General features: G+C 35.8%; 1 protein-coding gene across 8 annotated transcripts in view; it reads left to right on the top strand.

Annotated features, from left to right (window-relative positions):
- Positions 1-17,686, top strand: part of DDHD1 (DDHD domain containing 1) — a 133,656-nt gene that overhangs the window by 70,783 nt on the left and 45,187 nt on the right. For all 8 annotated transcript variants that reach the window (XM_037832682.1, XM_037832684.1, XM_037832685.1 and 5 more), the window contains 2 exons: positions 951-1,098; positions 6,086-6,192. In XM_037832682.1, coding sequence (XP_037688610.1) covers positions 951-1,098; positions 6,086-6,192 — 255 coding nt within the window. The remainder of the gene's footprint in view (positions 1-950; positions 1,099-6,085; positions 6,193-17,686) is intronic.

Consider the following 17,686-nt stretch of genomic DNA (forward strand, 5'->3'; position numbering starts at 1 on the left):
AGTGACCATTACTTTCCTGTTAAATGAAACTTTGAGGTGATTGAGTTGACATGTATTCATCAATGAATAATTATATATTATAGTGGTCTGACAAAATTAATAATTATCTTTTTATACACTGAGGCAGTGAAATGAAAATAAAATATGGCAATTTAAACATAGTGTCAGAAAGACAAAAACTGCATATTTTCCATTGGATTTAGTCACAAGGTGGTGGTCAGTGGTGACTTAGATGGATTGATGGGGTTGAAGCCAGACTGGCATGGGTTGAAACTTAAGTAGAGAATGAAGAAATGGAGGCAGTGAGAATAGACAACCCTTTAAAGAAATCTGACTGAAAGAAAAAAGGGAGGGGGATGATACCTGGGGGATGTGAGAGCATTATCAAAAAAAATTTTTTTTTTAATTTTCTTTAAGTCTGATAGAATTTTTTGGCTATCCTGTTTTTTTATTTTAATTCTTTTGATAAATTTGCTTGAATGTCTTTTTATATGTTTATTAGTTGTATTTCTTATTTTGTGAATTATCATATCTTTAGCTCATTTTGCTATTTGATTTGTTGTCTTTTTGCTTTTTGATTAGTAAGTTCTCTTTGTAAATGTAGGTGATTAAATTAGTATGTCATGTTTTGCAAAATTTTTCCCAGTTTGCCGTTCATCTTTTATCTTTGTTTCATAGTATTTTTTATAGAAGTTTTAAATTTTTACTTATTCAGTTCATTCTTCCTTCCTTTTCTTCTTCCATATAGTTTCTGACTTTGTTGTCATTTCTAGTTGATCAGTCTGTATCAGAGTTGATCAGTATAGATCATCTTACAAACTTTATTTCCCCCTACCAGAGGATTTTTTTCTTAATATTCCTTTTAATTCTTTTTTTCATTCAACATATTGTGAAAATGCTGCTGTTTCTCAGAATAAAAAAGTAAACTTAGAATCATAATTTTTCTACAGCATCAAGTAGTGGGACCAGACTTCATAGAGGTTATGTAGAAGAAGCCACGTTAGAAGACAAGCCATCACAGACTACCCATATTGTATTTGTTGTGCATGGCATTGGGCAGAAAATGGACCAAGGAAGAATTATCAAAAATACAGCCATGTGAGTTCTTTGATGAATACATTCTACATCTGGCCTAGAATCTGAACTTTTTCCAGGGTATAAAATATTAACAGCATTTACTCATTCTGCATGTTTCTCCAATGCCAACTACTCTGTATTTTTTAAGTTATATATCAGGTTTGTGGACCAAATTTCAAGAGTGATTATATCTGGATGATAACGTTGTATGTCTGGCTTTTTTTCCCCCACCATGTGGAGAACGAGTGATATAAGAAAGCCTTTGTGATATGCTTTTAGTATGTTGTTTTATGTGTCCAAAGAGGTAAAAAGCTTTAACTTTCAGAATTCTTGATTCTCACTGAGTGGCATGAAGGGAAGCCTCTAACCCTACCAATAACTCATTTGGGATGCCATTGAAATATTAAAGTTCAGCCCTTAAAAATATAAAAAAAAAAATTTTTAATATTAAGTCAATTTATATTAAACTGTGTTTGAAAGCAAGAAAAATATCTAGTTTTAAGTTTTTATCTTCCTCTGAACTGCAAGAAACTGATAATACTGCAAAGCTGCATAACTATGAAAAAGCTAGGAATTGTTTAAATTGTCAAGTAGAAGCTTAACCTGTCCTATTAATTGCTACCAGAGAAAATTGAACTCTAAATTTTAAACACTAACAGTGGATGTTTTACCAGCACACCAGGCAGGTTATTTACCTCATTAATATATTTATACTCAACTTTATTCTAAAAACTAGTTGTTATTGAGTGTGTGTATGTTAATAAATGTTAAGGACTGTCTTAAAAGTGCATGTCAGGATGTTAGGGTTCCACCACAAACTTGACTCTGAGCTAGCAGCCAGTAAAAAGAAAAATCTGATCAATTACATGTTTATGATATGATGAGAACAAACCAGTTGCTGGTAAAAGCACAATTTATCTGATTCTGAGGCTTCAAATAAAATGTTATCCTGTGAACTGTATTCCCAACAACATCTCAACAACCATGAGTTTATTTCATTTTTTATTGTAACATCCCTTAATGCCAGCTGATAGAATAGAGTAAAAGTATAGTTCAGCTTAAAACACACATACACACTCTCTCTCTCTCTCTCTCTCTCTCTCTCTCTCTCTCTCTCTCTCTCTCTCTCTCAAAGGCTGTCTCCATACCTTGTAATACAGGATTCCTTCTCTCCGATCCTCATATAATATTTTGATGAGTTGCACATTATTTCCCATAATATTTATATTCTCTTGTCAGGTTGCAAGTTTTTGGCTTGAAAATCTAGTAATTTGAGAAGTAGGTTTAGTGGCGTGTTCTCTCTGGATCCATTGATAAATGGGAAGGTATCGGGTTGATTTCTTTGAGCATGAGAGAAAACTTAATCCAGAAAAGACTTAAGCCAAAAAGAAGATTTAGTAGCTCATAAACTTGAGAAGTTTATGAGTGATGTTGCTCAAACAAGTTATCAGAATCCAGTTTCTATCTCCTCTACCCTTCATTTTGAAGCTATTCTCAGACATCTCGCATGGTTCCAGGTGAGATAGCTCTAGATCTTAAATCATCTGTGTTCAAGTTCAGGAAGAAAAAAATAAGTCTTTATTTCCAGATCTTCCAGCTTTTTTGCATATACTTACATTTGTTAAAAGTGAGCATTTGAATAGATGGCAAGAAAGCTTTAAAAGTGTATTTGTAACCTTTATTTTGATGTCTACTGTGAACACAAGGTACTTTTAGGCTCCGTGGGAAATAAAGAGATCCTACCTTCCCATCTGAAGTTTTGGCTATTATCTTTATTTTCAGTGATACAATGGTAAGGACAACACATTTTCAAAGTCAACTTTAGGGATATGCGGTCAGTAAAATGTAACTATGTTATAAATAATGCCTTATAAAATATACTGGATATAGAGAGGTAGACTTTTTTAACAAGAAGTGTTAGGAAAACTAGATAGCCATATGGACAGAAAATGAAATCAGATACGTTTTTCATGCTAGGATAAAGTTCAGTTGGATCACATTTAAATGTAAGAAATGAAGCCATATAAGTACTAGATATTTTTAAATGGGGAAGGGGAGCTGAATTCTTCTATACCTTGGGGGCAAAGAAAACTGTCATATGATTTGATACAGAAGTAATAGGGAAAATACTGATAAATATCATGTCATTTAAAAAACTAATGGGAAAAAAAAAGAAAATACAAACTGGGGGAAAATATGTACAACTTATATCACAGATAAAGGATGACTATCCCTAATATATAAAAGACTTCTAAAGATAAAGAAAAAATGCCATACTACTCTGGGGAAAATATGCTAAATATGTAGTCAATTCCTAGGAAAGGAAATGCAGATGGCTCTTTACCATATGAAAAGATGCTCAACCTTGCCAATACAATGTAAATTAATATTACACCAAGGTGCCATTTCTTGGCTATCAGATTAGCAAAAATCCAAAAATTTGACCACATATTCTTTTAGCCAGGTGGTAGGTAATAGGCATTCTTATATTGCTAGTGGAATGCAGTGGAGAAGAATGTGGCAACATTTATCAAAATGATACAGGCATTTACCCTTTGACCCAGCAAATCTATTTCCACTAATTCATCTCAAAGATAATGTCAGCAAAAATACAAACTGATTTATGCACAAGTCTATTCATTGTAGCATTAAATTGTAATAGAAGCTACCCAAATGTTCAACGGTAAGAGACTAGTTAAGTAAACTATGTTTATTATCCATGGAGTACAATGCAGTTGTGAAAAGCAGTGAGAAAGATCTCTGTATACACTTCTACTATGGTTTTTTTGAAAAGATCCACAAAATCAGCAAACCTGTAGCTAGACCTGACCAAATTAAAAAATGAAGACTCAAATCACCGAAGTCAGGAATGAAAGAAGGGGCATCATTATCAACCCTGCAGAAATAATCAAACAAAAGAGGGAGGAGGCAGGACCAGATGGCTTCACTGGCTAATTCTACCAAATGTATAAAGAAGAATTATCACAGATTCTTCCCTAAGTCTTCCAAAAAATAGAAGAGCAAGGAAAACTTCCAAGCTCATTCTCTGAGGCCATTATTACCCTGATAACAAAACCAGATAAAGACATCACAAGAAAATTATAGACCAATATCCCTAATGAATATAGACATAATTTTTTCCCACAAAAGTATCAACATACTGAATCCACCAACATATAAAAATAATTACACACCATGAACAAGTGGAATTTATCACAGGAATGCAACATTGGTTCAACATAGGAAAATCAATGTAGTACCCATATTAACAGAACAAAAGGCAAATAAAGAACATGATCATCTTGATAGTTACAGAAAAATCTGTTGACAAAAATCCAACACTCTTTCATGATAAGAACACTCAAACTAGGAACAGAAGGGAACTTCCTCACTCTGACAAAGGACATCTACCAAAAACAAAAACAAAAACAAAAAAAACCCACGGCTAAAATTATGCAAAAATAGTGAAAGACTGAAAGCTCTCTCCCTAATATTAAAAATAAGACAATAATGTACCCTCTGATCTTCTATTCAACATTGTATTGTGGGTTCTAACTATGGCAGTTAGACGAGAAAAAGAAATACAAGCCATCTAGATAGGAAATGAAGTTGTAAAACTATCTCTACCCCATGACATGATCTTGTCTATAGAAAATCCCAAAGGACTTCTGGTCAACCAAGGTAGAGGTATGAAATGCTTTCAGGTCCCATTCCCCTCACAGAATCTTTGAACAACGAACAAAAACTGACAGAGCCATCTTCCTCAGAGCTCCAGAACAGTTAAAAGGGTTGAAATAACCAGGCAAAAGCTGAATCAAGAAAACACAACTTAAAAGGGATGGGAAAAGCTCATGGCCCTTGTTAATAAACATATAAGGGGTGCTGGAATAAGAAAAATACCATTTTGCGATCATTATAAATTAATACATCTAAGCAATGATCATCAATAACTGCTAGCATCACCAAAAGGAGGGAAAATACAATGTACATACCTCTTATTGGAGGTATACAAAACCACCTATGAGGTAGTCTTGCTAAACAGTAGAACTTGAATCTGATCAAGAACTGGTATTTCACTGCCAATTTACAGGAAATAGGGGGATTGAGGAACATGTTAAATAACACCGTGGGGTTGCAGTCAGTAAAAATCAGACCCTGGGAAACTACAGGACAAAAAAAATTACAAAGCAAAAATAAAAGAAAGAGTGGAAACCCACGGATTAAAAGACCCTTAAGAGACATGTCAGCTAATTGCAATATGTAGATTGTACTTGGATCTCAATGTAAACAACTCAAAAATTTTTACTGTTACAGCATTTATAGTCCAAGTGGGGAATTGGGACCACTGAACTCGAGGTATTTGCTGAAATTAAAGGATTATTTTTGAATTGATACTAATGTTGAATAGATTGTTTTCCTTACATTTTAGAAATATATACTAAACTTTACAGATGAAATAATGGTGTCTGGCATTTGCTTTAAATTATTATGAAGGTGGGGTAGGATGTAACTAAAAAAGGGAGAGTCAAGTCATGATGAAACTATTCCATATCTTGATTACACCAAAAGGGAAAAAAAATCAATCTTACTGTATTATAATTTAAAATATAAAATTAAAAACTGCATATTTTGGGATGAATGAGTAGAGGAATAAACTAAGTAAGACAGGCCATGACTTCTGGGTGATAGCACATGGTGTTCATTATACTATTCTCTCTACTTTTGTGTGCATTTGAAATTTTTCATTAAAAACTTATGTAATTATTTAGAATATAGTTAAAGGCTTGGAATATTTGAAATCATATATGGCAAATCTAGGAAAAGCTTTGAAATGGTGGTACCCTAGTGTTGCAAAGTATTGCTTAGTGTAGCATAATTGAAATAAAATTGGATGAAGTAGAATGTTTTAAGTAAATTAAAGTATAATGGTTAAAGATGTTATACTATCTAAGTGCATCTGTGAAGTTACTCTGATGGACTTTTGTTCATTTTGTCTTTATTTTTTTAGGATGAGAGAGGCTGCAAGAAAGATAGAGGAAAAGCATTTTTCCAACCATGCAACACATGTTGAATTTCTGCCTGTTGAGTGGCGATCAAAACTTACTCTTGATGGAGGTACATTTTGTCCAAAAATTGAATGATTTAGCCAATGGGAAACTTTTACCAAATAATGTAAAAAATCTTAGAAAACACTTTTTGCTCATTGAGAACAAAATATCTTCAATTTAGTTGTTTGGAAGTACATGTTCTTTGTTTTAGATTATTTACAAAAAAAATACATTGATTTTTAAAATAATTATATTTTCAGATGTCATTTTGAACCACTAATTAATTTCACAGATAGCGCTGTTTTCATGCATGTGTTTGGTGGATATTTATGGGGGGACAGGGTAGAATGTTGAGGGATCAAAATGTTTTCTTCATTTTTTGACAGAAAAGTGATTTATCAATACTTTAAAAAAATTTGTTTTCCACACTTCCATATGTACTTACATGTACTTTATAATAATTTTTCTCTCCTGTGTTTAGAAGATAAAATTTCAGATTTGGTGTGGTTTGGTTTTTGCTCCTGCATTCCTTGGGCTAGTAAATCATAGTCCAGTATATAGAAATTGTACAATATTTGTTTTAATCATTCTCATTTCATTCCTTAAAGAGCTGTAATCAGCCAAAATATGCATCTCTCTTTACAGAAATTTGTGTCCTCTGGTTATTAAAAATATTAAAGTAGAATGTTTATGTTAATTTGCATAATCAGGAAAATGAAAGAGTATACTGGACATGATAGCAGCTGCCTTCTGTGGAGCATTTACTATGTGCTTGGCACTCTGTTCATTTTACATGGATTCTCATTTAATTGTCTCACAAATCTATACGATACCTACTTTATTTTCTCCATTTTACTGATGAGAAAACTGAAACTCCATGGAAGTCACATTTAACTCAACTAAGAATGGCAAGGAGAATCCACTTCTGTATGATGCCAGCACCCATGTTCATTACAACACTAAATTGCCTTCCTAGATGATTTCCAAAGATCCTTACAAATATGTGATTCTCTCAGTAGTTTAAACCTAATAGAAAACTACAAATTCTTTAGGGGACAAATTCATATTGTCCACATTCCTGAGAAGCCTAAGAAATTTATCTGGATGAATGGGAAGTGCCCAAAAGAATGTGTTCTTAATACACCAGAACTGTACTTATGAACTGCTGCTGGCGCCTCTTTTTAGTCTCTAGCTTTTTTTTTTTTTTTTTCCATTGCAACTTTTGATGCCATTTGGGTTTAATAAGGTATAGCTGATCTTCCTGACTCAAGCAATTGTTACATTTTAGATGATTTTTGCACTATTAGAATATTGCCTAAGTTCAAAAGTGGCTCAGGGACTTCTGGTTCTGGAAACATATCAGCCTACATATCAGAGACACCTCTTGTGAGACATCTCACCTAAAAATGCTGGATAAACTATTTTTTTTTTAATTCTTTTTTCTTAACTTTTCTTAAATTCTTTTCTTTTTATCTTAAATTTTTCCTTCTTAAATTTCTTGAATTTTCTTTTTTCTTAAAAGTGTCTCAAATTCTTATGGAGAAGTAATGCAGTTCCTTTCAGAGTGCTATGTCAGAAGAGTAAGCAAGATCAGAGTCATTTTTTTTGCCTTGAGGGCCTGGCTTTTAATAAACCACAAGCACAAGGAATAGAAAACAAAGCCTGTGGCTTAGGCATAGTCAAAACTCAAGATTGGAGGCCCTACCCCAATCTCAATGGCGTAGTGAGGCACTTCAGGGTTCTCTCTCCCCATAGAATCTTTGAACAACCAGCAAGAAATGGCAGAAACATCTTTCTCAAAGCTCCAGAAAACAGTTAAAAGACTGCAGTAACAGGGTGTTGGGGATTGAATCATGTCCCCTACAAAAGGCATGTTCAGGTCCCAACCCCTGGTCCTTGGGTGTGAACCCATTTGTAAATAGGACCTTCGAAGATGTTATTAGTTAAGTTGTACCCAAACTGAATTAGGGTGAATCTTAATCCAGTATAGCTGAAGTCCTTGTTAGCAAAGGAAATTGGACACAGAAAGAGAGGTCATGGAGAGTGGCCAGAAGCTAGAAGTCACAAAACCCAGAAGAGAAAGGAGAAGACACTGAAATGTGCTTTGTCATGTGATAGAAAAGCCAAGGAACCCCCAAATTTGTGGACCAGCCAGAAGATAACCCTGGAAGGGAGCAAGTCTTCTAGCCTTTGAAACCATGAGCCAATAAATTCCCGTGTTAAGCCAGCGCCACTGTGTGGTATTTGTTTTAGCAGCTAGAAAACTAAAACACAAGGCTATCACAGAATCAAGAAAAAGGCTACTTAAAAGTGGTAGGATCTTGTCCTCCCTAACCTTTCGCCTCCTTGGCATGGAGCTGGCCCACACTCAATGCAGAGCCCTGGTCCCAGTTCTGGAGGGAGGAGAGTAAGCCTCATGCACATTCTGGGACCATGTATATCTGTCACAATCTGTCTAGTGACCTGAGAAACTGGCCCTTTCCCAGAACTTGCCCTGTGTGTAGAAGGCAGCTCACAGAGCTCTCCTACAGAGTTCTGTGGAAAAGCAATCAAGGAATTGCTGACTATACAACATAATAGGACCATAAGGAAACTGTTTCCTAGGGGAGAGGGGACATTCAGAACTGTGTAAATGGAGAATTCCTAGGGACACATGCACATGCCAAAGATGAGGCACATGCTCAGTACGGATCAGGGTTGGCCCCTACAAGCTATTCTCTAAACTAATTTTATAGATTAGCGCTGAATAAGAGAGCACTTGCACAGGTCAATCTACAAAAATGAGGAAGATATTTTCTTTTTTCCTTTTTCTTTTTTCATTAGCTCTTGGTAATCAAGGGAAGCTCTTGTCATAACACTAGCTGGATACAAGGTTAAGGAATAGATACCATTTGATGGGGGAACCAAATACCTTAAAATGGCCCCATGTTGATAGCATCCTCAGGCACTTGGCATAAGCAAATACACATCCTCCAAGGACACATTTTAAACACGGGCCTCATAGATTTCCCATTGATGAGGTTCCAAGGAGCACAAATTCATAATTTAAACTCTTCAAACACAAAAAAGCAAGCTATTATGAATAAGAGTTTGCGGAAACTGCAGATTCCTAAGTCTAATCCACTAAAACCATGTATGTTGGATTATCAGATAGCGAAAACAAATATGTTTGTGTTTAAAGAAAGTAAAGAAGACATTGAAATTATGATGAAAGAAAAAGAAAGTAACAAAATTAACTAGTCTTTGGACTTCAAAGTAGAAAAAATTATCAGGGATATTATATTGCACAACAATAAAAGATTCAATTCACCAAGAAGACATAAAAATCCTAAATTTATATGCACCTAACCATAGAGTCTCAAAATACATAAAGCAGAGTGACTCGGGTGGCGGGAGGAGTGGCAGCCGCCAGCAGCCCAGCTTTGAGAAGGCTCTCAGCATGCCACCTCCCACAGCACCTGGCATGCACCCACTGTACTGCCAAGGTCACCAAGAGAAGGTTAGCTCAGTGGAAGGGACAGGGAAGGAAGAGTCCAAGAGGAGGTTGGTGAGGCTGTTAGCTAAACTATTCCTGCAAAAGTGGAAATGGAGTCAGAGGAAAGGATAAATCTTCAGACAAAAATGTACAGTCCAAAGGGAAAACAAACTGAAGTGGCTAACTGTTCTAGTTTGCTAATGCTGCAGAATGCAAAACACCAGAGATGGATAAGCTTTTATAAAACGGGGGTTTATTTCACTACACAATTACAGTCTTAAGGCCACAAAGCGTCCAAGGTAACACATCAGCAATTGGGTACCCTCACCAGAGGATGGCCAATGGCCTCCGGAAAACCTCTGTTAGCTAGGAAGGCAGCTGGCATCTGCTCCAAAGCTCCGGCCTCAAAATGGCTTTCTCCCAGGACGTTCCTCTCTAGCAAGCTTGCTCCTCTTCAAAACATCACTCCCAGCTGCACTCCGTTTCCTCTTTGAGTCAGCTTATTTATATAGCTCCACCGATCAAGGCCCACCTCGAATGGGTGGGGCCACGCCTCCATGGGAACATCTCATCAAAATTATCACCGACAGCTGGGTGGGGCACACTCCAAGCAAATCCAACCAGCACCAAAACTTCTGCCCCACACAAGACCACAAAGATAATGGCATTTGGGGGACACAATACACTCAAACCGGCACACTAACCAAGAAACTAAAGAAGACCTACCTGCTGAAAATGGAGAAACTAAAAATGAAAGGAGTCCAGCCTCTGATGAAGCAGAAGAAAAAGAAGCCTAGGCTGATAAATATCGTATACCATGTCTTACAGTGGTTCCTGTTTCCCCCTTCTTATATAATCCAGAGGAATATTTTTATCAACAGTTTTGTAAATGCAAGTTTTTAGTAGCTCTAGGAGAAATATTTTTACGAAGGAGATTGAAATCCCACCTCATCCCATTTTTTAAGTGTACATGCTTTTTTTTAAGAGGGGAAATCATTTGCTGGTTGTTTATTTTTTGGTACAACCAGAGAATACCAGAATGGGATATTGAATTACAGGAGTCTTTGACTGTCTTGGATGTCAAGCAACTTGGATGTCTTGGATGTCAACTTAATACTTCATGGGGGAGGGGGCAGTTTTTATACCCTGTGATACAATGCATAGTAAAACAATTATTTGGAGTCAGAGCCATGCATTTAATATGTGTCAAACATTTTAAATTACTTTTATTCCCATGTTTTTTAGATCTGTTTCTTAAGACTTCTCCATGATCTGGGCTCTCCCTGTCAGAACTGTATGCACTATGTAATATCCTTGATTGTGGTTGTTTAATTTTCCTAATAACTTTATTATATGCTGTGAAAGATTTAAAATGTGAGTTTGTAGTATGTATGATAATAAATTGTGAATTAGTGGGACTTGATATAACTTCTTATCAACATTTGAAGATATTGGTACTTGATATTCTCTTGAAAACATGCCTCCAGATTTTAAGATGGGAAGTCACTGAAATAACTTTAGAAAAGAATTGCAACTACATGGGTTTTTAGATTTTCGGTACATACATTAAGAATTGTTTACAAATTGTACATAATGTCTGTGTGCTGATCTTCAATAAAATCTCAAATTATGAAAAAAAAATATATATGAAGCAAAAACTGATAGAACTGAAAGGAGAAATGGACAAGTCCACAACTGTAGTAGCATACTTTAAAAAATATACATGAAGTAAAAACTGATAGGACTGAAAGGAGAAATGGACAAGTCCACAATTGTAGCATACTTTAACACTCACTTCTCAGTAATAGACAGTAAAAATCGTCAAGGATATAGAAAAATCAAACAACACTATCATCTGGGTCTGATTGACATCTGTTATAAAATATTCCATTCAACAACAGCAGAATACCCATTCTTCTCAAGTGCACATGGCAGATTCACCAGGAAATACATATCCTGGATCACAAAACTATTTCAATAAAGCTTGAAAACTTGAGCTCATGCGAAGTGATTATCTAACTGTAATGTACTTAAGCTAGAAATTAATAGTATAAAAATATCTGGAAAATTTCCAAATACTTGGAAATTAAACAACATACTTCCAAGTAATCCATGAGTCATAAAAGAAGTCTCAAGGGAGATTAGAAAATACTTTTAACTTAGTGAAAATGAAGGTCTAAAATCAATAAACTGAGCTTCTACTTTAAGAAACTAGGGGTGAAAAAACAAAATTAACTAATGCAAGCAGAAGGAAGAAAATCATAAGGTGCAGAATGCAGTTAAATAGAATATACCAAATAAATGAATGAGTTTTTATCAGAAGAGCAGTCAAAACTGAAGGGGAGAGATCAAGATGGCTGCATAGGGAGATGTGGGATTTAGTCTGTCCTCTAGGGTTGCTAGTAAATAGCCAGGATCTGTCTGGAACAATTGGGGGACTTTGGGGACCGGACACACATCATACACCAGTCAGGAATGGGTAGAAGGGCTGAGACTGATAAATCACAAACAGAACTGTAAGTAAATTCTTCACGTTGTGGAGGCTGATGTCCCTTCCCCACAGGCATGGCAGGCTGACTCAGAGTCAATCCCTGGTGGGAAACAAAAGCCCTCTCTACTAGGAGCAAGGGAAGGGGAGCTCAGCCATGCTCCAGTCGTGGATTTGATTAACAAACCTGGACAGCTAAATACCATCTCCAAGCACAGACAAATCTACAATGCAAACAAGAAAGAAATTGGGAGTTCTGTATCAGCCCTGCAGATTACTCCAAGAAAACTACTGGAGCTCAGATTAATGGAAAAGGGAAAGGGCTGTACCCCAATAAAATGGGCACATAGAGCCAGGTACCGGCTCCAGTTGTTGACTGGCAAAACTAAGCAGTTGGGGGCCAACTCTGAGAACAGTTTTTTTTTCTTTTTTCTTTTTTCTTTTTTCTTTTTTCTTTTTTAAGCAGCCCATTAAAGAAAGCAGCCAGCATTCTCCATTTTCAGCTCTGCCCCAGGGTGGAGGTAAGGCTAACTGAGAGACAAAGTAACTAATCAGGTGGAGGAGATAGTTCCCTAAAGGGCATATCTTCCCCAAGAAAAGGGGTGGGGGTGGGGCAGAGCCCAGAGCAAGTGACAGCTCTCATTCAGAGAATTTAGGCCTCAGGGGCTGGGATATCAGCAACAGTTTCTACCTACAAAAAGCAGAGCCCGGCCTATCTCAAACATGCTCAAGCAGGAGTGGTAGTGGGGTTGCTTCAGAGTCCTGTAACTTTTCCAGCTTTCAGGAAACAGGTGAACTGAAGAGCGGCTCCCCCCCCCCAAAAAAAAAGGGGGGTGGGGTGGGGCAAGGCCCAGCACAGATGGTTATGATTATTTAGAGAATTCAGATCCCAGGAGCTTGGAAAATGGAAACAGTGTAAGCCCACCTTCAGCCTCAGCCTCTGTCTCAGCAATGCCCCTGACTGGGGCAGGGTGTGCTGAGAATTAAAGGCACAGTACCACTTTAGGCCTGTGGGGAACAGTGGGCTGACAAGCACCATCTGCTGGGCAGAGCAGGAAAAGCACAGAATCAGGACACTTCACAGGAAAGACTGGCAATCTGCTGGGTCTCATCCCCAGGAACTTTGATACTGAGCTACACTTCTTCATGAGTCCTGGGCCTATCTTGTCTGGGAAAATCTGACTGGGTTTGATCCTATCTGGTGGGACCTTCCTCCCAGAGTCAGCCAGAGGTAATGAAAGGAGTGTTAAAAACATATAGAGGCAAAAAGCAAAACAAAACAAACAGCAGATCAGTATTCCCTGAGGAGGAAGAGGGAAGGGAAAGCTTTTTCCTGGGGGTGAAACAACTGCAGAAAAAAAAAGGGGAGTCTCAAAAAGCTTCGATATAGGCAGGGCAAGAATCAGAAAAATAAGAGCTGAAAAATTGTGATGAGTTAAATGGAAGCTATGCTAGAAGTCTAGAATAAGTTGAACCAAATGTCAAGGAACAGTTAGAACACAAAGCCAACCAACAAGAAAACCCTAGGCAAAAGAGAGAATATGACCTCCAGAATAAACTAATCAAGAAAATCAGATGCCAAGACACCAGTGAAAAATTACGAGTAATACTGAGGGGTACAAAGTTATGGCCCAGTCAAAGGAACAAAATAAAACTTCAGATGAGACACAGGTGTTGAAAATATTTAAAGATGTTTAAACAAATCTCAATCAATTCAACAAGTTGAAGGAAAATGTGGCAAAAGAGATGAGGGATATAAAGAAGACACTGGGTGACCATAAAGAAGAATTTGGAAGCTTGTAAAAAGAAATGACAGAACTTATGGGAATGAAAGACACAATAGAAGAGAGAAAAGCACACAATGGAGACATACAACAGCATATTTGAAAAGGCAGAAGAAAGAATTAGTGAACTAGACAGAGGACAGGACACCTGATAGGGAAAAGAATGGAAAAATATGAGCAGGGTCTCAGGGAACTGAATGACAACATGAAGTGCACAAATATAGTGTTATGGGTGTCCCAAAAGAAGATGAGAAGGGAAAATGGGCAGAAAGAATAATAGCGGAAATAATGAAAAGTTACCAACTCTTGTGAAAGACATCAAATTACAGATCCAAGAAGCACACTGTGCCCCAAACAGAATAGATCCAAATAGACTTACTCCAAGACACTTACTAATCAGATTGTCAAGTGCCAAAGAGAAAATTCTGAAAGGAGCAAGAGAAAAGCTATCCATCACATACAAGGGAAACTCTTTAAGACTAAGTACAGATTTCTCAACAGAAACAATGAAGGCAAGAAGGCAGTGGTATATTTAAGATACTAAAAGAGAAAAACAGCCAACTAAGAATTCTAGATCCAGCAAAAATGTCCTTCAAAAATGAGGGAGAGTTTAAAATATTTACAGATAAACAGACACTGAGAGAGTTCATGAACCAGAGATCTGCTTTACAAGAAATACTAAAGGGAGTGCTACAGACTGATAGGAAAAGACAGGCGAGAGAGGCTTGGAGGAGAGTGTATAAATGAAGATTATCAGTAAGGGTAACTAAGAGGGCAAAAAGAGAGAAAAAAAGTAGATATTATGTAGAAAATCTAAAGGAAAAAAATGGTGGAAGAAACTACTGCCTTTACAGTAATAGCATTAAATGTTATTAGATTCAACTTCCCAATCAAAAGACATAGACTGGCAGAATGGATTTTAAAATAAATAAATAAATAAAATAAAAACAGTATCCATCTTTTTGCTTCAACCCAAGGACAAAAATAGGTTGAAAATGAAAGGCTGGATAAAGATATTCCATGCAAACAACAACCAGAAAAGAGTAGGGGTAGCTATACTAACATCAGACAGATTAGACTTCAAATGTAAAATAAATGAATGAAACCAAAAGGTAGCCTTTGAAAAAATCAGTAAAATTGATAAATTTCCAATCAAACTATTCCAGAAAAAGAAGTCACAATGACTAAAATCAGGAAGTAAAAGAAGGGCTGTTACTGCAGACTGCCGCAGATTTTAAAAAGGTAATACTGTGAATAATTCAAATCACGTAAATTAAGCAATGTAGGTGAAATGGACTATAACTCCTTGAAAGCCACAGACTACCAAAACTTACCCAAGAAGAAATAGGTAATCTGAATACACCTAAATCTATTAAAGAAATTAAATTTGTATTTAATAACTTTCCAGAAAAGAAAACACTAGCCCCAGTTTCAATGGTGACTTTTATCAAACATTAAAAGAAGAAACAACTCCAGTTCTAAACATCCATTCCAGAAATAGAAGAAGTGAGAGAACTTCTTAGCTTGATTTATGAGGTCAGCATTACTCTGCTGCCAAAACCAGAAAAAAACAAAAAACAAAACAAACAAAAAAAGCAGTAAAAGAAAGTAACAGACCGATATCCATTATGAACATATTTCCAAAACTCAACAAACTATTATCAAATCAAAGCTAGCAATATATAAATATAATAATAAACCATAATCAAGTGTAGTGTATCCTGTAAATTCAAGGTGGGTTCAATATTTGAAAGTCAATCAATATGAAAGATTTATCATATTAAGTAATTAAAGAAGGAAAATCACATGCTCATAACAGTTGCTTCAGTAAAAATGCATTTGGCAAAAGTCAACATTCATGATATAAATTCTCAGCGAACTAGGAAAAGAAGGGAACTTCTTCCTCAGCCTGAAAAAGGATGTCTACAAAAAGCCTGTAACTAACATCATACTTACAGGTGGAAGACTGAATGTGTTTCCCCTAAGACTGAGAATAAAGCAAGAATGTCCACTCTCTCAACTCCTATTTAACATCATAGTGGAAATCATAGTCAGTGAAATTAGGTAATAAAATATAAAAGGCATACAGATTGAAAACAAGAAAAGAAATAAAACTGTCACTCTTTACAGATGACATGATTGTATGCTCTGGAAAGGAATCTATTAAAAAAGTTCCTCAAAGCAATGAGCTTTGCAACATGCAAAAGTCAATTGTATTTCTATACTCTAGTAATGAGCAAATGAAAACAAAATTAAAGAAAAATACCGTTTACAATATAGCTAAAAGAATACATATTTAGATATAAATCTAAGATGTAGAATCTGTATGCAGAAAACTACAAAATGCTGATAGAGGAAATCCAAGAAGACCTAAATAAATGGGGAAATATACTATGTCCATGGTTTGGAAGACTCCGTATAGTTAAGATGTCAGTTCTCCCCAAATTGATCTAGAGATTTAATTCAATTCCATTCAAAATCCCAGTAGTATTGTTCTAGATATAGAAAAGGTAGTTTTAAATTTTATAGGAAAATGCAAAACAAATATAATGGCCAAAACAATTTTGAAAAAGAATAAAGTTGGAAGACTCACAGTTCCTTATTTCAAGACTACAAAGCTGCAATAATCAAAACTGTGGTATTAGTGATAGATAAATAGATCAATGGAACAGAATATATTTCAAGAAATAGACATATATAAATATGGTCAATGGAGAAAGTATGATCTTTTCAAAAAATGATGTTGGAATAGTTGGACATGTATATGCCAAAAAATGAGCCTTGATCTAAACCTCACAGTTTATACAAAAGTTAACTCAAAATTGATCATAGACATAAATATAAATGTAAAATTATATACTTTTTTGAAGAAACAAAAATACTTGTGACCCTGAATTAGGCAAACAGTTCTTCGACATAACACCAAAAGCATGATCCATAAAAAAAATGATAAATTGGAATTCGTCAAAATTAAAACTTTTTTTCTCTACAAAAGACACTTTTAAGAGAATGAAAAGAAAAGTTACAGATTGGGAGAAAATTTTGCAAGTTATATACTTGATAAAGGATGTATAAGCTGATTATACAGAGAACTTTCAAACCTCTATATAAGGAAAAAAAAAAAAACAATTTTTAAAAGTGGGCAAAAGACTTGAACAGCCTTTTAATGAAAGAAGATATACAGATGGCCAATAAACATATGAAAAGATGCTCAATATAATTATTGAGGGAAATTCAAGTTAAAGCCACAAGATACCACTACATACCTTATTCAGATAGCTAATATTGGGAGATGGGAGGATTGACTATCATGTGTTAGCCAGTATGCAGAGTCACTAAAATTCACATACTTGCTGGCAGAAATGTAAAATGTCACCACTCTAGAAAACAGTTTGGCAGTCTCTTATGAAATTAAAAGTTCACTTATCATATGGTCCAACAATTCTACTCCAAGGTATTTACCCTAGAGGAATAAATACGTCCGTTCACACAAAAACCTGTACATAGATGTTAACACATCTCTGTTGATAATCACTACAAACCAGAAACAAACCATATGTTCTTAGGCAAGTTAATGGGTAAACGAACAGATTCATCCATACAATTGAATACTACTCAGTAATAAAAAGGAATGGGCTATTGATACACATGACGATGTGGATGAATCTCAAAGACATTATGCTAGGTGAAAGAAACCAATCTGAAAAGGTTCCATACTTTATGATTCTATTTATATGACAGTTTGGAAAAGGCAAAACTGTAGGGGCATAGTGCATAGATCTTTGGTAGTCGGGTTAGGGGAGGGGAGCATTTG

The sequence above is a fragment of the Choloepus didactylus genome, chromosome 4 (genome assembly GCF_015220235.1).
Source record: "Choloepus didactylus isolate mChoDid1 chromosome 4, mChoDid1.pri, whole genome shotgun sequence".
NCBI classification, from domain to species: Eukaryota; Metazoa; Chordata; class Mammalia; order Pilosa; family Megalonychidae; genus Choloepus; species Choloepus didactylus.